We start from the raw sequence: 22,790 nt of genomic DNA on the forward strand, positions 1-22,790 counted from the left end.
GTCAGGACTAGAGCTGAACCTTCTTGCTTGTCTCTCCACTTTGTCCAGAATTCCGCTCAATGACGGAGGGCCGGCAATCTCCAGGCAGTCCTTAGACCCAGTGAGAAGATACGAGTCTCATAAAACACATTAGCTGAAGTCAGACAGGAGTCACCTGACCGCATACTTCGTCTCTCGCTACGATTCAGGACTACATAATCGTAGCGTGAGGTGACCCCACACACGTGTTTAGGATGTAATCTTATTTGCGGCCTTTGTGTCATGTGTATATTCCTGAAGATGTCACCTTGTTGATGAAACGTTGTTAAAGTGAAGAAAATATAAGTACTTGCACACCCAACTTCCACCAATTTCGTGGTCGACAATAGTGTTGACACCTTTTTTATTGGAGCAAAGTGGCCAACCCCAACCTGCTCAGGTTAGTCACATACCCATCAACAGTCACTGTGCAAAGTTGGGTGAGGCTAGCACCAAGCGTTGTATCCGACCTCTGACAGAGAGGCAGACATTCTCTCTGATATATATGCTCTAGACCGCCACCACTGGCCGGCTATACACCTGAGAAGCAACTAGTTCTCATTGGCGCGGGAGTGGTCCATAGATGTGGTCGTGGAAGGAGACCAAGCTGCTGTCATCACTCTCAATCATCCCAGTGACAGCTGTCAGTCACTGACCCGAGGAGGGGCCCTTATCAACTGTTTGGCTAAGACTTCGGGGCAATGCCAGGGACATGGTGCCTGCCTCCCGTGTGTGTGTTCAGACCTGCCCCTTGTGAAACCGTTCGGACCTGCCCCCTGTGAGACCGTCCGGATCTGCCCCCTGTGAGACCGTCCGGACCTGCCCCCTGTGAGACCGTCCGGATCTGCCCCCTGTGAGACCGTCCGGACCTGCCCCCTGTGAGACCGTCCGGACCTGCCCCCTGTGAGACCGTCCGGACCTGCCCCCTGTGAGACCGTCCGGACCTGCCCCCTGTGAGACCGTCCGGACCTGCCCCCTGTGAGACCGTCCGGACCTACCCCCTGTGAGACCGTCCGGACCTGCCCCCTGTGAGTGCGTCCGGACCTGCCCCCTGTGAGACCGTCCGGACCTGCCCCCTGTGAGACCGTCCGGACCTGCCCCCTGTGAAACCGTTCGGACCTGCCCCCTGTGAGACCGTCCGGACCTGCCCCCTGTGAGACCGTCCGGACCTGCCCCCTGTGAGACCGTCCGGACCTGCCCCCTGTGAGACCGTCCGGACCTGCCCCCTGTGAGACCGTCCGGACCTGCCCCCTGTGAGACCGTCCGGACCTGCCCCCTGTGAGACCGTCCGGACCAGCACCCTGTGAGAGCGTCCGGACCTGTACTCTTTGAGAGCGTCCGGACCTGCGCCCTCTGAGTGCGTCCGGACCTGCCCCCTGTGAGACCGTCCGGACCTGCCCCCTGTGAGACCATCCGGACCTGCGCCCTCTGAGTGCGTCCGGACCTGCTTGTGGTCACCAGCTAAGGCATTATACTCCAAGTTGACCAAGAACAGGCAGCTGTCTGGAGCAGTTGTCTCTACAGTGAAGCCGCGCTCTCGTAAACCCGAAAAGTAGGAAGCCAAGTAAAAAACTTATGACCGCATAGGAACTTGTCCTTCCTACCCTGGCAACCGGTTTATGTTTCCTTGGCAACCGGTGGAGGAGGGGGGGGGGGGAGGTTATACCCTCCCCCCCAACCTACTTTCCTTCCTGCTTGCATGGTCGTTACGTCGTTAACCGGAAACTTATTGCGACGTTTGGAAGTCTAACGAGGAGTTTATTCCTAACATTACCAACTTTGTCTGACCTATGGAGACGTCTGGTGAAACATGTAACTTTTGGAAATGGAAATCTCACGAAGGAATATATATATATATATATATATATATATATATATATATATATATATATATATATATATATATATATATATATATATATATATATATATATATATATATATATATATATATATATATATATGTCGTACCTAGTAGCCAGAACGCACTTCTCAGCCTACTATGCAAGGCTCGATTTGCCTAATAAGCCAAGTTTTCATGAAATAATGATTTTTCGACTACTTAACCTAACTTTTTCGGCTACCTAACCTAACCTATAAAGATAGGTTAGGCTGGCTGCCAGCCTGGTAGCCAGCCTGGCAGCCAGCCTGGCAGCCAGCCTGGTAGCCAGCCTGGCAGCCAGCCTGGTAGCCAGCTGGGTAGCCAGCCTGGTAGCCAGCCTGGTAGCCACATACACATAAGACGTAGAACACATAATATCAACAAATGATAAAACTCCCCGGAGATACAGCAACGTTACCGCGGCCGCGAAAGTATTGCCACAAAAATATGAAAATCATTTACGATCAAATTGCTTTAGGAAGGAGCGGCTGGAGAACTGAGAACTCTATCTCTTCCACATTGATTTTGCTTCGGTTAAAACGGGTGGGGCGTGGTTGAGGGGCGTGGCTGAGGGGGGGGGGAGGCGTGGCTGGGGGGGGGGCGTGGCTGAAGGGCGTGGCTGAGGGGCGTGGCTGGGGGGGGGGGCGTGGCTAAGAGGCGTGGCTGGAGGGCGTGGTCACCTCTGCTTTCTGCTGCCTCCCCCATCTTCTGTCTGCCAGGTCGACCCCCATCTTTAACCTGCTGGCAGTAACAGTTTGGGTGGGGGCGAGAGTGGGCTGAGGGTGGGTGGGTGGGGGCGAGAGTGGGCTGAGGGTGGGTGGGTGGGGGCGAGAGTGGGCTGAGGGCGGGTGGGTGGGGGCGAGAGTGGGCTGAGGGTGGGTGGGTGGGGGCGAGAGTGGGCTGAGGGTGGGTGGGTGGGGGCGAGAGTGGGCTGAGGGTGGGTGGGTGGGGGCGAGAGTGGGCTGAGGGTGGGTGGGTGGGGGCGAGAGTGGGCCGCAGCAGTCTACAGTAGATGTGGGTTGTGTAAGTCATGGGTCTGTTGTTGTTGTTGTTGATTTAGGGTCGACGACGATCGTGGGATGGGATGCGCCCCGGCGTACCCGTGATGGGTTAATCACGAAGCCAGGAAAGGTGAAACGCTAAGCCAAATCGCGAAACGAGTGACGCCAATCACTAGAAACTAATATTCCATATGGCAAATAAACGCACAGTCAGGCAGATGATTGGGAAGCCCCAGAAGTCCCTCAGGGTGACAAGCACCGGCCCCGCTCCACACAGAGAACACCAGGCAGCAAACCCAAAACTCGGCCCCCAACTAAAACGCAAAAAGTCATCCAGTGTCCCCCGGTAGAGCAGAAGCCGGCCGCCCACCACGCCTGAAGGCACACCAGGAGCCCACCACGACCCGCCAACCCCCGGCACCTCTCGGCCAAGCCGGCCCCTGAACACCGTCACCCCGCCAGGAGAACCAGCTAGAACACGTCAAAAAAAATCTATCAACACTCCTGTGACCCAAGGCGATATGTGCGCCAGGCGTCGTACTGCCGGACCGTTGAAGAGGGAAGCCAAACGGCAGTAGCAAAGCCAAAACGCGAAAACGAGACGTGATCAGGCGGCTCCCAGGCGGAGGAGGCGTCCAGACGTCCGCTCGGCGTCAAGGTTGAACCAGGAGTCCCGAGTCATGGGTATGGCTGACATAGGAGAAGCAAGGCAAGGATTACGTAGACTTGTTTAATGTCAGATACTAAGACAGCAGCTGACTTCTACAGACAACCACCCGACAGCATGTTCACGCGGGTATTATAATACAAAGTTTTATCTCAAAAAAATATTAATATTACTGTATAGTGATAGTTTATACACAGGTTTTGGTGTGAGGCGTTTTGGTTACATTGATATAGCAACCAGTCCCCAGGCGATGTTCATTCCATCCAGCGACCGACCCCAAAGCCAAACTCATCAATTTGAACATACTCTTCATTAAACTTAGGAACATGAATTAATATTAGTATTATACATTAGTATACTGTGCATATTTAGGCGTAAGGTTAGGCGTTTAGGCTCTATTGGGAGTTATTTGTATATGTAGTACGTGGGTGAAGCATTTACAGCGTAGTGGTTCGAACAGAGGGCGTGAGCGAAGCACTTGTTTCGGAGGTGTTCGAACGTCATCAGCTGTGAGTCATGTGTAAACCGTTTTTCATTCATAAACAGGGGGGTTTGGCGGCTGGATTAACGAGCTTTGGTCTTTGTATGCGAGGACGGGATGCATTTGTAACGTTGTTTGAAACAACGTCGTCACGAAGCACTTTGAAAGAAGTGATCAAACTTCATAAATTTTGTCGAGTAGTGTGTAAAACCTTTTTTTTTCATTTATAAGCGGAGGATTTGACGACTGCATGGAATGAACTTTGTTGATGAGGACAGGCTACTGTATCAGTGAGGACGGGCTGTGATTTAAGGTGTTTACAATACAGACTGAAAGAAAACGATGCGCGGTTCGAGTCAGCTTCGAACCTGGTCGCGTGTTAAGGTCACACAAAATACATCTTTTTGTTTTGGCTAATAACTGGAATACAATGAGAGACATACAAGTATACCTTTCTCTGGGGATATGTGCTAAGCTTGCTCTAGCTCTAGACGGTATACTAGCTGTATAGCATTTATCAGGGCTAGAGTATACTAGCTAGTTGGTCATTAAGCGTGTATAACAGCCTTAATAACCCTCCAGAGGCTGATTGGCCTTAGCCCCCCCCCAAAAAAAAAAGTAAGTTGTCTTTAACTTTCCTCCAACATTAACATGTTAATTAGACTAATTTGTCCCCCCGACAGGTGTATGCCTGTATAATTATCCCGCTAATACTCATTACTTCCGCTGTGTCAAGTGTGTACCAATGTTGGTGTATGTGTGTGTGTGTGTGTGTGTGTTGTGGTGTTCATTACTGTGGTACAGTGTTCGGTCAGTGTGTGTTTCTGTGTTGGTACTTCAGTGTCTCTGTAGCGTTCACCTGGGTCTTAATTGTGCCTATGGCGTCTGTGCCTTTAAACAACACTTCCTATAGTGCTTTTCGGAGATTTAAGAAATAATCTTCGAAATGCCTTTGTTTACCCTAAATGCTCTCTCGTTTTCTCTCTCTCCAGTGTACTAATGGTGGTGAATGTTAATATCTTTTTCTCTCCATCTTCAGCGCGCTTTATCTGTCAATTATATTAAATGTAGATATTTCGGAGGAAAGTCTTCATATAAGAAGTACCATCCTCTGTGTCCGCTCAGCTGTAAGGTCAGACGCGAGACTAACTGCCCTGCCAACCATCTCTCCGTTATGTTTGTTTTACCGTAGTTTCATGTGTTTGTGACGTCACTGAGGCGCCAAAATTTTGTTTACATCGGTGACGTCACAGCCGCCATACTAGCTGCTAGTGTTATTGTTGCTTCTCACCGGACTGACGCCGCACCAGCTGGGAGAGGTCGCTAGTGGCCGCGGGGGTAAGGTAAGCCCACAACGTTTTTACATCTTTGATATTGTGTTAACTGTGCATTAATATGGTTTTGATTTTGACATGATTAATCGCAGCTATCATTTATACGTCGTATGTGATATATTTGTCCTCAGAGGGAAATTCATGTTTTCCTTCATATAAATTCCTATTTATATTTAAATATTTGTACATGTGGTAACAGGGCATATTATCGTTTCAATTGAGTTTTGTAAACACCTTGTTAGGCTTTCTGTAGCACGGAAACAACCATGGAACCTTCCGGTCTCCTCCAAGACAGTACGTTTTAATACTAAATATAATAAGTACATTCCTGACTGTCTGCATAGTACATAAATACACTTAATTGAGCTGTTACATTTACCTCCCCATATATTCTCGTTTTCTATTAATACACTAATTTTTTTTAGGTTGAAGTTTTCGTGTTCAATTCTATTTACACAAGTTTTAAATATAAAGAATTTATTTTTCAGTTTTATTAAACAATAGAGATTTTGTACAAAATTTGAAAATATCCTGAGTGACTTTATAATTTATTAAAAGACTTTAGTTTTGTTTTATTAGTTGTATAAAATTGTAATATCAATATAGCTATAGGTTAAGTACTAATTGTAATTAAGAAGCAGTAAATGCTATTTACAAGCTAGTCCTCCTACACTCCCAAGGTTAGGTTAGGTCGTGGGTTTCCATACAGCTTTTCAGGTAAACTTTAATATTCACAATATTTTGGTGCGATGCTAGAGAATAAATGTATTTATGTACTATGCCGATAGTCAGGATTGCACTTATTACATTTAGTATTAAAACGTACTATCTATTCGGAGAATGGGCTGCCTCCCAACGATTTCAAATGATCGCCAACAATATTTATATGATAAAGGTTGTGCAGTAATGACTGGGCATCATGTTTTAACACACAGTTGTTAAGTAAAGTATCACTTTATTGGTACTTTATGTGAATTGTCGCGGAACCTGCTCGAATGACCCGTATGAGCTCAACCTGTTTATTTTCGTAGATTTCATTCAAGAACATTCTTAGAGGTTTCATTACAGAACATTTAATGAACATTTAATTAAATGTTCACTACAAAAGATTTCCAGAAGTTTTGTTACAGGAGAACATTTTCAGAAACACCAGAACTTAAGTTAAATAATTTCAGAACTTAAATTGCGATGATCTGCAAAACTCTTTGAAAACATTAACAGAAATTTGACTACAGGAAAACATTGGAAAAACTTTCACTGAGAACATCAAAAACTTTTCTTCGAGAACATTTCCAGAACTTTCTTTACAATTCAGACCATTTAAACGAGACATCTTCAACCATTAACAACATTGTGGGCTGAAGACACAGTGGGCTGAGGACACAGTGGGCTGAGGACATAGTGGGCTGAGAACATAGTGGGCTGAAGACATAGTGGGCTAAGGACACAGTGGGCTGAAGACATAGTGGGCTGAAGACATAGTGGGCTGAGGACACAGTGGGCTGATGACATAGTGGGCTGAGGACACAGTGGGCTGAGGACACAGTGGGCTGATGACATAGTCGGTTGAGGACACAGTGGGCTGAGGACACAGTGGGCTGAGGACATAGTCGGCTGAGGACACAGTGGGCTGAGGACACAGTGGGCTGAGGACATAGTCGGCTGAGGACACAGTGGGCTGAGGACACAGTGGGCTGATGACATAGTCGGCTGAGGACACAGTGGGCTGAGGACACAGTGGGCTGAGGACACAGTGGGCTGAGGACACAGTGGGCTGAGGACATAGTGGGCTGAGGACATAATGGGCTGAGGACATAGTGGGCTGAAGACATAGTGGGCTGAAGACATAGTGGGCTGAGGACACAGTGGGCTGATGACATAGTCGGCTGAGGACACAGTGGGCTGAAGACATAGTGGGCTGAGGACACAGTGGGCTGAGGACACAGTGGGCTGATGACATAGTGGGCTGAGGACACAGTGGGCTGAGGACACAGTGGGCTGAGGACATAGTGGGCTGAGGACATAGTGGGCTGAAGACATAGTGGGCTGAGGACACAGTGAGCTGATGACACAGTGGGCTGAGGACATAGTGGGCTGATGACATAGTCGGCTGAGGACACAGTGTGCTGATGACATAGTGGGCTGATGACATAGTCGGCTGAGGACACAGTGTGCTGATGACATAGTGGGCTGAGGACATAGTGGGCTGAGGACACAGTGGGCTGAGGACATAGTGGGCTGAGGACACAGTGGACTGATGACATAGTGGGCTGAGGACACAGTGGGCTGAGGACACAGTGGGCTGAGGACACAGTGGGCTGAGGACACAGTGGGCTGAGGACACAGTGGGCTGAGGACACAGTGGGCTGATGACATAGTGGACTGAGGACATAGTGGGCTGATGACATAGTCGGCTGAGGACACAGTGGGCTGAGGACACAGTGGACTGATGACATAGTGGACTGAGGACACAGTGGGCTGAAGACATAGTGGGCTGAGGACACAGTGGGCTGATGGCATAGTCGGCTGAGGACACAGTGGGCTGAGGACATAGTGGGCTGAGGACACAGTGGGCTGAGGACACAGTGGGCTGAGGACACAGTGGGCTGATGGCATAGTCGGCTGAGGACACAGTGGGCTGAGGACACAGTGGGCTGAGGACATAGTGGGCTGAAGACATAATGGGCTGAGGACACAGTGGGCTGAGGACACAGTGGGCTGAAGACATAGTGGGCTGAGGACACAGTGGGCTGATGACATAGTCGGCTGAGGACACAGTGGGCTGATGACATAGTCGGCTGAGGACACAGTGGGCTGAAGACATAGTGGGCTGAGGACACAGTGGGCTGAGGACACAGTGGGCTGAAGACATAGTGGGCTGAGGACACAGTGGGCTGATGGCATAGTCGGCTGAGGACACAGTGGGCTGAGGACACAGTGGGCTGAGGACATAGTGGGCTGAAGACATAGTGGGCTGAGGACACAGTGGGCTGAGGACAGAGTGGGCTGAAGACATAGTGGGCTGAGGACACAGTGGGCTGATGACATAGTCGGCTGAGGACACAGTGGGCTGATGACATAGTCGGCTGAGGACACAGTGGGTTGAAGACATAGTGGGCTGAGGACACAGTGGGCTGAGGACACAGTGGGCTGAAGATATAGTGGGCTGAGGACACAGTGGGCTGATGACATAGTCGGCTGACGACACAGTGGGCTGATGACATAGTGGGCTGAGGACATAGAGGGCTGATGACATAGTCGGCTGAGGACACAGTGGGCTGATGACATAGTGGGCTGATGACATAGTCGGCTGAGGACACAGTGGGCTGAGGACATAGTCGGCTGAGGACACAGTGGGCTGAATACATAGTGGGCTGAGGACACAGTGGGCTGAGGACACAGTGGGCTGAGGACACAGTGGGTTGAAGACATAGTGGGCTGAGGACACAGTGGGCTGATGACATAGTCGGCTGAGGACACAGTGGGCTGAAGACATAGTGGGCTGAGGACACAGTGGGCTGAGGACACAGTGGGCTGAGGACATAGTCGGCTGAGGACACAGTGGGTTGAAGACATAGTGGGCTGATGACATAGTCGGCTGAGGACACAGTGGGCTGAAGACATAGTGGGCTGAGGACACAGTGGGCTGAGGACACAGTGGGCTGATGACATAGTCGGCTGAGGACACAGTGGGCTGAGGACACAGTGGGCTGAGGACATAGTGGGCTGAAGACACAGAGGGATGAGGACACAGTGGGCTGAAGATATATTGGGCTGAGGACACAGTGGGCTGAGGACACAGTGGGCTGATGACATAGTGGGCTGAGGACATAGTGGGCTGAGGACACAGTGGGCTGAGGACACAGTGGGCTGAGGACACAGTGGGATGAGGACACAGTGGGCTGAGGACATAGTGGGCTGAGGACACAGTGGGCTGAGGACACAGTGGGCTGAGGACACAGTGGGCTGAGGACACAGTGGGCTGAGGACATAGTGGGCTGAGGACACAGTAGGTTGAAGACACAGTGGGCTGAGAACATAGTGGGCTGAGGACACAGTAGGTTGAAGACACAGTAGCCTCGCAGGCCTCGTAGCCTGGTGGATAGCGCGCAGGATTCGTAATTCTGTGGCGCGGGTTCGATTCCCGCACGAGGCAGAAACAAATGGGCAAAGTTTCTCTCACCCTGAATGCCCCTGTTACCTAGCAGTAAATAGGTACCTGGGAGTTAGTCAGCTGTCACGGGCTGCTTCCTGGGGGGGGTGTGGTGTGGGAAAAAAATAAATAAATAAATAAATAGTAGTTAGTAAACAGTTGATTGACAGTTGAGAGGCGGGCCGAAAGAGCAGAGCTCAACCCCCGTAAAAACACAACTAGTAAACACAGTGGGATGAGGACACAGTGGGCTGAGGACATAGTGGGCTGAGGACACAGTAGGTTGAAGACACAGTGGGCTGAGAACATAGTGGGCTGAGAACACAGTGGGCTAAGGACACAGTGGGCTGAAGATATATTGGGCTGAGAACACAGTGGGCTAAGGACACAGTGGGCTGAAGATATATTGGGCTGAGGACACAGTGGGCTGAGGACACAGTGGGCTGATGACATAGTGGGCTGATGACATAGTGGGCTGAAGATATATTGGGCTGAGGACACAGTGGGCTGATGACATAGTGGGCTGAAGATATATTGGGCTGAGGACACAGTGGGCTGATGACATAGTGGGCTGAAGATATATTGGGCTGAGGACACAGTGGGCTGATGACATAGTGGGCTGATGACATAGTGGGCTGAAGATATATTGGGCTGAGGACACAGTGGGCTGAGGACACAGTGGGCTGAGGACACAGTGGGCTGAGGACACAGTGGGCTGAGGACATAGTGGGCTGAGGACATAGTGGGCTGAGGACACAGTGGGCTGAGGACACAGTGGGCTGAAGACATAGTGGGCTGAGGACACAGTGGGCTGAGGACATAGTGGGCTGAGGACACAGTGGGCTGAGGACACAGTGGGCTGAGGACATAGTGGGCTGAGGACACAGTGGGCTGAGGACACAGTGGGCTGAGGACATAGTGGGCTGAGGACATAGTGGGCTGAGGACACAGTGGGCTGAGGACACAGTGGGCTGAGGACACAGTGGGCTGAGGACACAGTGGGCTGAGGACACAGTGGGCTGAGGACACAGTGGGCTGAGGACATAGTGGGCTGAGGACACAGTGGGCTGAGGACACAGTGGGCTGAAGACATAGTGGGCTGAGGACATAGTGGGCTGAGGACATAGTGGGCTGAGGACACAGTGGGCTGAGGACACAGTGGGCTGAGGACATAGTGGGCTGAGGACATAGTGGGCTGAGGACACTGTGGGCTGAGGACACTGGGCTGAAGACATAGTGGGCTGAGGACATAGTGGGCTGAGGACATAGTGGGCTGAGGACACAGTGGGCTGAGGACACAGTGGGCTGAAGACATAGTGGGCTGAGGACATATCTCAGGCTTTTCTTTCGTTCAAAGAATTTCCTGCTCTTACCTGCTGCTCACCTCACTCGTGCCTGACATGACGCCCGCGCCGCCCTCGCTCCCATCACAGTAGCATGAGCTACCTCATCCCTTTGTGTGTATTTTACCTCAATAAACTGATTTCAATTTCAATTTCGACTTGATAATGGTGCAGGACGGACCGAAACGTCGTCGCCTCCTCATCTTCTGGTGTGGGGGTTTGGTCATCAAGATTTACCCTCCCTGAACCCATGTTAATGGGTTGTCACGAAGTCCCTTCTCTCCAGATGTATTACCAGGTTTTTTCTCACAATCTTCTCCATCACCTTGCATGGTATACAAGTTAAGGACACTGGCCTGTAGTTCAGTGCCTCTTGTCTGTCACCCTTTTTGTATATTGGGACCACATTCGGCGTCTTCCATATTTCTGGTAGGTCTCCCGTCTCCAGTGACCTACTATACACTATGGAGAGTGGCAAGCAAAGTGCTCCTGCACACTCTTTCAGTACCCATGGTGAGATTCCGTCCGGCCCAACAACCTTTCTTATCTCCAGATCCAGTAGATGGCTCTCTTTCTCATCTCTTGTAATTTCGAACCATTCCATGGCTGCCTGGCTTAGTGCCACCTCTCCTACTTCAAGGGCTTCACATCGTTCTGTTATGAAAACTTTCTGGAATCTCTTGTTCTTCACACACCTCTTTGTCATTCTCTCTGTACCTGTCCTCACGCGTTCTCAGTTTCATCACCTGTTCTTTCACTGTTGTTTTTTTCCTGATGTGACTGTGGACCAGATTTTTCGGTCGTGGCTTTATTTGCAATATTATTTTCATACTGTCTCTCTCTGAATCTCTTCTCACACTGACATACTCATTCCTGGTTCTCTGGTTCTCTGATATCTCTGCTCTCTGATGTTCTGTTATTTTCGGAAGTTTGTCCACGCCCTTTTATGTAGTTCCTTTGCTTCCATACATGCCCTATTAAACCACGGAATCCTATTTGCTCCTCATTTTTTCCCCTTTGGGCCAGGATTAACTTGTTTACTGTCTCCTGACACTTTTAGGTGACTTAATCCATCACGTATTGTATGGACTTTTCTTAGTTCTGTATCCCATGGTATTTCTTTTGGTAATTTTCTCATCTCATAATTTTCCTTTCAGCCAGCCCCTTATTTTCTACTTCTTTTTTGCATGAGATTATTCCTAACACTACCAGGTACTCAAATATCAGTACATGGCTTCCAACTTTCAGGGTGATATTCATTCAGGAGTGAATATCAGATCAAGTCTTGCTGGTTCATCTTTCATTCTTGTGAGTCCTTTGATGTGTTGGTTTAGAAAGTTTGTTGTGGCCACGTCCAGCAGTTTAGCTCTCCATGTGTCTGGGCCTCCATGAGGGTCTCCGTTCTCCCAATCTATCTTCCGGTGGTTGAAATTTCTCATGATTAGCAGTCTGGATCCGTTCCTGCTAGTGACTGAAGCTGCTCTCTCTGTTATATTAATTGCAGCCATTTTGTTTCTATCATATTCCTGTCCTAGGTCTTCTGTCACTTGCTGGGGTGGGGGTGGGGGGGGGTTATATATGACTACTACTGTTAGTTTCTGTCCTCCAATTACTATGATGCCTGTTATGTAGTCACTGATTCTTTCGAAGCCCTGGATAAATATCTCCTCAAAACTCCAGTCATTTTTTAATAAACAGAACCACTCAACCTCTTCTATCTTTCTCTTTCCTTACTACATCGTATTACTGCATAAACATTGTATTTCTTATGGTTTTCTTTAGTTTTATTTCTTTGAGTGCTAGTAAGTCCATCTATGTTTGTGTTCATTGCCCTGATGCTCGCTTTCTTCTGTCCATTCTCGATTCGTCTCCCTCTTGGTGGGCTTTCTGCTGATGGAGAAAGTTGTTCCATGGGAGTGGAAATTTGTGAGATAGTTAACAGAGTCTCGGAGGATTCTGGGGTTAGGGATGGGGGGTCAGGGGAAGGGGGGACAGGGAGGGTATGAGGTAAGGGGGGAGGGAGGGTTGAATGAGCATTTGAATGGGGACAGGGAGGGTTCGGGACGAGGAGGGTAGCTATCAGGAGGAGGGTGGGGATGTTACCCTCCTCTCTGGGGGTTGCTGGGCTGCTGGTTGGGGGTTCCCCACTCCCTTCTGGGAATGTTGTGCTGGGGACTGTGGTTCCCTGATTCTCTCCTCTCTCCCTGCACTTCTTCCTTGCGTTTACTGCAATGATTCTCTCTTTCCTCGTCATGTCCCTCTGAAGAAATACTTGTATCCTCTCACATTTTACAGTTGGCTCTTTGCTTGAACTTCCTCGTTTGTGGCCTCATTTGTAAACACTATCTTTATTACTATCTTACTCTGACTGTAGTCTTCTTGTTCGTTAATGCCCACTGCAACTACTGATGTTTTCCTCTCCAGCAGCTGACTAGCACACCGTGCTGCTGCTGTGAGGCAGCTGCTTTCATGGCTACTTCCTTCACTGTGGACATTGCTTCTAAACTCTTCTAAGCATTTTTACAAATGTTTCATGTACAGTGACAGTCCCTTCCATTGATATATTTCCACCTTCTATTATGATGATTATCTGATGCTGAGCCTGAGTAGGGTTCTCTTTGAGGCTTCTTATCTCCTCTTTTGCTGCTCATCAGCTCGCTGATGGCTCTCTCAGTACCAGTGTACAGATCGCATGGATTCGTTCTGGACGTAAGACGGAAACTGTATATAAGGAGGGTGGGCACCTAGGAGGGGGGGGTACATAGGGGGGCACATGGGGGGGGTGGGGGTACATGGGGGGGCACCAGGGGGGACTCCTGGGGGGGGGTACAGGGGGGGCACCTAGGGGGGGTAGGGGTTATAGTGGCAGGGACCAGGAGCTGATCACATCAACACATTATAAGCAAAGTATAATAGTACAAAAAATGCAGACATGAGTTTGTACTGTTACACAATATTGCAAGTACAACAAAGAACAAATTCAGGGTCGAGTTAATTTTACAAGATTTGTCACGGTGGTCACTTTGGCACCGTGACACACACATCAAGTGGCACTTTGGCACCGAGACACACACATCAAGTGGCACACGTTGATGCTGTCGCTGACTCGACCATGATGGCCATGTACCCAACAGCATTTACTGTTAAACATTCAGTGAGGCGAGACCCCAAGCGTCTGGCCTCCAACCTCGGAAACACAGTCATTTTAATTTATTGATTAAAATATATTTTTAAATATGCATAATATTTAAGGAACCTAAACAGCAAGTGTAACATTGACAAGATTTAATGTGTCTGGAGCCAAGATGTTTCCAAACACATTTTAGCTTTATATAAAGTAATTTAAGGTTTAAGCTGAGGAAAGAACACAGGTCTGAAAATGTTGAAAATATTACGTTGCCATTCAAAATTAATATTATTGCAACAATGACGATGCAATTAGTGAACATTTTATTACGTTTGTGTAATTTTTATAATGTAAAGGTTAGGTCACAGGGCCTGACAGCTGAGTGGACTGCGATCAGGATTCGTAGTGCTGAGGTTCCGGGTTCGATCCCCGGTGAAGGCGGAAACAAATGAGTTTCTTTCAACCTGATGCTTCTGTTACCTAGCAGTAAATAGGTACCTTGGCGTTACAGCTGCTCCGCCCTGCTTCCTGGGGGTGTGTAACAAAAAGGAGGCCTGGTCGAGGACCGGGCCGCGGGGACGCTAAGCCCCGAAATCATCTCAAGATAATCTCAAGGAGATACACTATAATGACCAAGTGTCATGTACCCAACAGCTTTGAATTAAGTCAATACTATTGACTTTGAATTAAGTCAATACTATTGACTTTGAATTAAGTCAATACTATTGCAAATCCTATTTACACAGGTACTACTGTACCTGAAGAGTTGTGTAGGTTCTCTGCACCAGGAATGACTCAAATTCACAAATTCACTGTAACGAATAGGAGCCTTTGTAGGAGCCAAACACTGTAGCCTCCTGAAAGCGGTCAGGAACCTGTAACTGTAATTTCCAGTGTAACTTAACCAGTGGAAAGGTACGACTCTCCCTACAGCCTTCAGTAATGGTGGTCGTGACTCACACAACGACGACTATGACACGAGGTCATTCTCTCTACTGGGTCGTGACTCATGGAGTCGTTGGTGATTGAGATTGTTGCAGGCTCTGGTACAGTGCCAGAGTACAGTGCCATGGTACAGTGCCAGGGTACAGTGCCAGGGTACAGTGCCATGGTACAGTGCCATGGTACAGTGCCATGGTACAGTGCCAGGGTACAGTGCCAGGGTACAGTGCCATGGTACAGTGCCTGGGTACAGTGCCAGGGTACGGCCCTTAACGTGTCCTGATGGGCGAGGAACCCGCCTTGAGGCCTATCAGGGTACTGCTTAGTGTGATCTGTGTGTAGTCTGCTCCTGTAGGTGAAGCTCTTCGGGGAGTTGTCTCCCTCTGATACTCACTACGTCAGGGAGATGAATGGCTGTGTCCTCCAGTGTCCCAAGATGAATGGCTGTGTCCTCCAGTGTCCCAAGATGAATGGCTGTGTCCTCCAGTGTCCCAAGATGAATGGCTGTGTCCTCCAGTGTTCCAAGATGAATGGCTGTGTCCTCCAGTGTCCCAAGATGAATGGCTGTGTCCTCCAGTGTCCCAAGATGAATGGCTGTGTCCTCCAGTGTCCCAAGATGAATGGCTGTGCCCACCAGTGTCCCAAGATGAATGGCTGTGTCCTCCAGTGTCCCAAGATGAATGGCTGTGTCCTTCAGTGTCCCAAGATGAATGGCTGTGTCCTCCAGTGTCCCAAGATGAATGGCTGTGTCCACCAGTGTCCCAAGATGAATGGCTGTGTCCTCCAGTGTCCCAAGATGAATGGCTGTGTCCACCAGTGTCCCAAGATGAATGGCTGTGTCCACCAGTGTCCCAAGATGAATGGCTGTGTCCTCCAGTGTCCCAAGATGAATGGCTGTGTCCTCCAGTGTCCCAAGATGAATGGCTGTGTCCTCCAGTGTCCCAAGATGAATGGCTGTGTCCTCCAGTGTCCCAAGATGAATGGCTGTGTGGTAGTTCTCTCCGTCGTTACAGTCCACTGTAGCTGTAATCACTAAGGTACTAACTGTAATTGGTCTATGTAATATTACTTTATGTAAAGTTAACATCTGTATTGAGGTAAGGTTGTCCCCTCCCCTACCCCTCCCCCCCCCCCCTGGTAAGTTACATCAAAATTATTCCAATTTACTTGACCACGCCATCAGTATTAAGCACCATATATTAGAGATTACAACTAACTTCTATATCAAAACCGTCAAACCGAAATGGATATCTACATCTATAATATAGTGGTGATGTATTGATCAGGACATCAAAAATCCTCATCCGTTGCCACCCAGCACTCTCTTTATTTTGTCTTACAGTCGCCATGATTCTTAAAGGAAGAAAATATTAAATATTCTTGTTTTGATGAACAAGACAATAACTATTTCTTTCCTAAAGTTAAAATATAAAAATTTTAGGACAAGAACGCCTTTGTCTTTTTATATCGTTAAATGCATTTTTTTATTTAAGTTCCATAATATATATATATATATATATATATATATATATATATATATATATATATATATATATATATATATATATATATATATATATATATATATATATTATACAATTCTTGACCCCTGAAGAATGCATGTGAGCTTGGGGACCATTGAAGCTTGATACATATACATGCATATCAATGTATGACTGCATATATTTATGTATATTTAGAAATATGTATACCACATTGATTTGTGTATACACTTTATATCAATATGTATACCGCATATATTTGTGTATACATGTATTAATATGTATACCGCATATATTTCTTTATTTCTCTTGTTAATGTGTGAGAATGTTGAGACAGCGTAGTGTATAGTGTATGATGTATAGAGTGGTGAAGATCACACTCACACACTTAGAGATGTAGTGTGTAGAGTGAGGGGGGGCGTGTACCCTGCCCCCCCGCCCCGCCCGCCCCCCTGCCTGCATCCTACTGTATCCTCCTACTGTATCTTTATCACTCTGCCTCCTACTGTATTTTGTCTGTCACTCTTCCGTCTCAGTCCTTCCCTCCCTGTCCCTCCCCCCCCACCTACCTTCCCTCCCTGTCCCTCCCCCCACCTACCTTCCCTCCCTGTCCCTCCCCCCCACCTACCTTCCCTCCCTGTCCCTCCCCCCCACCTACCTTCCCTCCCTGTCCCTCCCCCCACCTACCTTCCCTCCCTGTCCCTCCCCCCCACCTACCTTCCCTCCCTGTCCCTCCCCCCCACCTACCTTCCCTCCCTGTCCCTCCCCCCACCTACCTTCCCTCCCTGTCCCTCCCCCCCACCTACCTTCCCTCCCTGTCTCTCCCCCACCTACCTTCCCTCCCTGTCCCTCCCCCCCACCTACCTTCCCTCCCTGTCCCTCCCCCCCACCTACCTTCCCTCCCTGTCCCTCCCCCCACCTACCTTCCCTCCCTGTCCCTCCCCCCACCTACCTTCCCTCCCTGTCCCTCCCCCCACCTACCTTCCCTCCCTGTCCCTCCCCCCCACCTACCTTCCCTCCCTGTCCCTCCCCCCACCTACCTTCCCTCCCTGTCCCTCCCCCCCACCTACCTTCCCTCCATGTCCCTCCCCCCACCTACCTTCACTCCCTGTCCCTCCCCCCACCTACCTTCACTCCCTGTCCCTTCCCCCCCCCCACCTACCTTCCCTCCCTGTCCCTCCCCCCCCCACCTACCTTCCCTCCCTGTCCCTCCCCCCACCTACCTTCCCTCCCTGTCCCTCCCCCCCACCTACCTTCACTCCCTGTCCCTCCCCCCACCTACCTTCCCTCCCTGTCCCTCCCCCCCACCTACCTTCCCTCCCTGTCCCTCCCCCCACCTACCTTCCCTCCCTGTCCCTCCCCCCACCTACCTTCCCTCCCTGTCCCTCCCCCCACCTACCTTCACTCCCTGTCCCTCCCCCCACCTACCTTCACTCCCTGTCCCTTCCCCCCCCCCACCTACCTTCCCTCCCTGTCCCTCCCCCCCCACCTACCTTCCCTCCTTGTCCCTCCCCCCCACCTACCTTCCCTCCCTGTCCCTCCCCCCCACCTACCTTCCCTCCCTGCCCCCCCCCCCCCCACATGCCAGCAGGGACGCATGTGCTGCCTGCCTCACCCCCCCCCCCCCCCCCCAGCACCTGTAGCGAGCACCCGCACCAGCTTTTGACAGCATTTTGGTAAGATTAAGGAACCTTGTGGCCGTCTGGTCTTGTCATGTAATACAACTGAGTTTCCTCTTGGTCTTAAGGCCATCCGACACACATTAATAAAGATAGTTTTGAGAGCAGTTCGTAGAGTAACTTAGAAAATGAGAGATCTGTAGCCCAGCCAAGTGTAGAAGAGTCTTGTGTAACGTCTTTGAGTGGTGTAAGATATTAGGGAGTTCTTCAGCACCGCATATCTTAGCCAGAAGGGAGAGTAAGCCCTCCCAGAGTTAGCGTTGGGGAGGGCGCGGAGCCGCGTGGCGGGAGAACTGGGGAGGTTGTCGTCGACTAATGCGGTGAGTTGCGCCTCCTCCTGCAGGGCGACGCTGACGACGAGGACGCGCCCAAGCCCATCGACCTGCGCTGGCCAGACACCTGCAGGAAACGCATCACTTATATCATCGTGGCGCCGCTCATCATCCCTCTGTGGATCACCCTGCCGGACACCAGGACCCCCAGAGGTGAGTCCCAGCCTCCTCCAGGACCCCCAGAGGTGAGTCTCAGCCTCCTCCAGGACCCCCAGAGGTGAGTCCCAGACACCAGGACCCCCAGAGGTGAGTCCCAGCTTCCTCCAGGACCCCCAGAGGTGAGTCCCAGCCTCCTCCAGGACCCCCAGAGGTGAGACCCCCAGGCTCCTCCAGGACCCCCAGAGGTGAGTCCCCCAGGCTCCTCCAGGACCCCCAGAGGTGAGTCCCAGACACCAGGACCCCCAGAGGTGAATCCCAGACACCAGGACCCACAGAGGTGAGTCCCAGGCTCCTCCAGGACCCCCAGAGGTGAATCCAAGACACCAGGACCCCCAGAGGTGAGTCCCAGACACCAGGACCCCCAGAGGTGAGTCCCAGCCTCCTCCAGGACCCCCAGAGGTGAGACCCCCAGGCTCCTCCAGGACCCCCAGAGGTGAGACCCCCAGGCTCCTCCAGGACCCCCAGAGGTGAGTCCCAGGCTCCTCCAGGACCCCCAGAGGTGAGACCCCCAGGCTCCTCCAGGACCCCCAGAGGTGAGACCCCAGCCTCCTCCAGGACCCCCAGAGGTGAGTCCCAGGCTCCTCCAGGACCCCCAGAGGTGAGTGCCAGGCTCCTCCAGTACCCCCAGAGGTGAGTGCCAGGCTCCAGGACCCCCAGAGGTGAGTCCCAGGCTCCTCCAGGACCCCCAGAGGTGAGTCCCAGGCTCCTCCAGGACCCCCAGAGGTGAGTGCCAGGCTCCTCCAGGACCCCCAGAGGTGAGTGCCAGGCTCCAGGACCCCCAGAGGTGAGTCCCAGGCTCCTCCAGGACCCCCAGAGGTGAGTCCTAGGCTCCTCCAGGACCCCCAGAGGTGAATCCCAGACACCAGGACCCCCAGAGGTGAGTCCCAGACACCAGGACCCCCAGAGGTGAGTCCCAGACACCAGGACCCCCAGAGGTGAGTCCCAGCCTCCTCCAGGACCCCCAGAGGTGAGACCCCCAGGCTCCTCCAGGACCCCCAGAGGTGAGACCCCCAGGCTCCTCCAGGACCCCCAGAGGTGAGACCCCAGCCTCCTCCAGGACCCCCAGAGGTGAGTCCCAGGCTCCTCCAGGACCCCCAGAGGTGAGTGCCAGGCTCCTCCAGGACCCCCAGAGGTGAGTGCCAGGCTCCAGGACCCCCAGAGGTGAGTCCCAGGCTCCTCCAGGACCCCCAGAGGTGAGTCCCAGGCTCCTCCAGGACCCCCAGAGGTGAGTGCCAGGCTCCTCCAGGACCCCCAGAGGTGAGTCCCAGGCTCCTCCAGGACCCCGAGAGGTGAGTCCCAGGCTCCTCCAGGACCCGCAGACGTGAGTCCCAGGCTCCTCCAGGACCCCCAGAGGTGAGTGCCAGGCTCCAGGACCCCCAGAGGTGAGTGCCAGGCTCCAGGACCCCGAGAGGTGAGTCCCAGGCTCCTCCAGGACCCCCAGAGGTGAGTCCCAGGCTCCTCCAGGACCCCCAGAGGTGAGTCCCAGGCTCCTCCAGGACCCCGAGAGGTGAGTCCCAGGCTCCTCCAGGACCCCCAGAGGTGAGTCCCAGGCTCCTCCAGGACCCCCAGAGGTGAGTCCCAGGCTCCTCCAGGACCCCGAGAGGTGAGTCCCAGGCTCCTCCAGGACCCCCAGAGGTGAGTCCCAGGCTCCTCCAGGACCCCCAGAGGTGAGTGCCAGGCTCCTCCAGGACCCCCAGAGGTGAGTGCCAGGCTCCAGGACCCCCAGAGGTGAGTCCCCCCAGCCTCCTCCAGGACCCCCAGAGGTGAGTGCCAGCCTCCTTCAGGACCCCCAGAGGTGAGTGCCAGCCTCCTCTACTCTGCTAGCCTACCCAGGTCAGGGGTCATGAACCACTTACTCATACTCAGTCATGGCGCCGTAGTCTACAATTATCAGTCTGTCTGTAAGTGCCCAACTGCTACGAGGCTCAGTCTCGTTTATAAATCATTGCTAACAACCGTAATTTAGTGCTCACATACTTCCCTGTCATTATCTGTGAATCCACCATGTCTCTTCGTCACTCTGAATACTGTAACTTCTCATTTAGTGGTATTTGCCCCCACCTGGCTCCTTGGAAGCTGGTTTTTTTTCATCTACCACCCTGTGTACTGACCTTTTACTACCCCCCCCACCTGTACCCTAGTGAACTGTACCCTTCAGTGTACCACTGTACCCTTCAGTGTACCACTGTACCCTTCAGTGTACCACTGTACCCTCCAGTGTACCACTGTACCCTCCAGTGTACCACTGTACCGTACTAACATAGCCACACTGTTCCACAGGAAAGCGCTTCTTCTTCATCACCTTCTTTGGGAGCATAATTTGGATTGCAGCCTTCTCCTACCTGATGGTGTGGTGGGCGTCCCTGGTGGGTGAGGTCATCAACATCCCGCCGGAGGTGAGTTCCCGCTCACCGGGATTGGTTTATAACAACACCTGCGTTGTATGGGTCAAGAGTCCCTGCATTGTATGGACCAGGAGCCCCTACATTGTATGGGTCAGGAGCCCCTACATTGTATGGGCCAGGAGCCATATGGGGCCAACATATTGATGGTTGAGCGCCTATGTTGTAGTTACCAATGATAAAGATGATAATGAAATATACAATAAAACTAAAGCTTAGCTTCCTAATGTGAAATAAAGCTGGCCATAGAACCAACGCTGGAGAGACGCTCTCGGAGCAGAGGGAGCTGGCAGACACGACTTGTAAACAAACCAGACAAGACGGAGAGCAGCGCCCTCTCAAATTGTCACAACAGAACTCATACACTTCCCACGAGCTTCGACAAAGGAACCACAAAGTTTCCGACCAACCGTTGATCTCGCTAACCTTGGGAAGTATTGTACCTGGTAAAACAAATTGTGTACATGAGTGTAGTACAGAATTTGCCGGTAATGATATGCCAGAGACACCCAGAACGGGGTAAGTTGGGTTCACTGATAAGAAAACGTTTCCTTGTAATATAAGACATTTGTGGATGCAATTAGTACTCTGTTATCTTATTCAGAGATGTGGCTCAAGGGGGAGAAGTTACTGAGAGCTTTACCTACATGTGATGCTTCCATGCATGATCTGGCTCCCCCAACACACACTATTACCTGGCGCACCCTGGACCATATGTGCCACACCCTCGACCACATGTGCCACACCCTGGACCACATGTGCCACACCCTGGACCATATGTGCCACACCCTGGACCATATGTGCCACACCCTGGACCATATGTGCCACACCCTGGACTATATGTGCCACACCCTGGACCATATGTGCCACACCCTGGACCATATGTGCCACACCCTGGACCATATGTGCACCACCCTGGACCATATGTGCACCACCCTGGACCACATGTGCCACACCCTGGACCATATGTGCCACACCCTGGGCCATATGTGCCACACCCTGGACCATATGTGCCACACCCTGGACCATATGTGCCACACCCTGGACTATATGTGCCACACCCTGGACCATATGTGCCACACCCTGGACCATATGTGCCACACCCTGGACCATATGTGCCACACCCTGGACCACATGTGCCACACCCTGGACCATATGTGCCACACCCTGGACCATATGTGCCACACCCTGGACCATATGTGCCACACCCTGGACCACATGTGCCACACCCGGGACCATATGTGCCACACCCTGGACCACATGTGCCACACCCTGGACCACATGTGCCACACCCTGGACCACATGTGCCACACCCGGGACCATATGTGCCACACCCTGGACCACATGTGCCACACCCTGGACCACATGTGCCACACCCTGGACCACATGTGCCACACCCGGGACCATATGTGCCACACCCGGGACCATATGTGCCACACCCTGGACCACATGTGCCACACCCTGGACCATATGTGCCACACCCTGGACTATATGTGCCACACCCTGGACCATATGTGCCACACCCTGGACTATATGTGCCACACCCTGGACCATATGTGCCACACCCTGGACCATATGTGCCACACACTGGACCATATGTGCCACACCCTGGACCACATGTGCCACACCCTGGACCACATGTGCCACACCCTGGACCATATGTGCCACACCCTGGACCATATGTGCCACACCCTGGACTATATGTGCCACACCCTGGACCATATGTGCCACACCCTGGACCATATGTGCCACACCCTGGACCACATGT

The 22,790-nt window shown here is 51.5% G+C and overlaps 1 protein-coding gene and 1 long non-coding RNA gene across 5 annotated transcripts in view; one reads left to right on the forward strand and one right to left on the reverse strand.

Moving 5' to 3' along the window:
- The window catches only part of LOC138349880 (uncharacterized), a 609,089-nt gene that overhangs the window by 222,817 nt on the left and 363,482 nt on the right, over positions 1-22,790 (reverse strand). The window lies entirely within an intron of this gene.
- The window catches only part of LOC123772003 (sodium/potassium/calcium exchanger Nckx30C), a gene marked incomplete at its 5' end in the record, with an annotated part of 105,551 nt that overhangs the window by 57,653 nt on the left and 25,108 nt on the right, over positions 1-22,790 (forward strand). For all 4 annotated transcript variants that reach the window (XM_069337835.1, XM_069337837.1, XM_069337836.1 and 1 more), the window contains 2 exon segments: positions 18,473-18,614; positions 20,901-21,016. In XM_069337835.1, the coding sequence (XP_069193936.1) occupies positions 18,473-18,614; positions 20,901-21,016 (258 nt within the window).

Source organism: Procambarus clarkii, chromosome 38 (assembly GCF_040958095.1).
Source record: "Procambarus clarkii isolate CNS0578487 chromosome 38, FALCON_Pclarkii_2.0, whole genome shotgun sequence".
Classification (NCBI taxonomy): domain Eukaryota; kingdom Metazoa; phylum Arthropoda; class Malacostraca; order Decapoda; family Cambaridae; genus Procambarus; species Procambarus clarkii.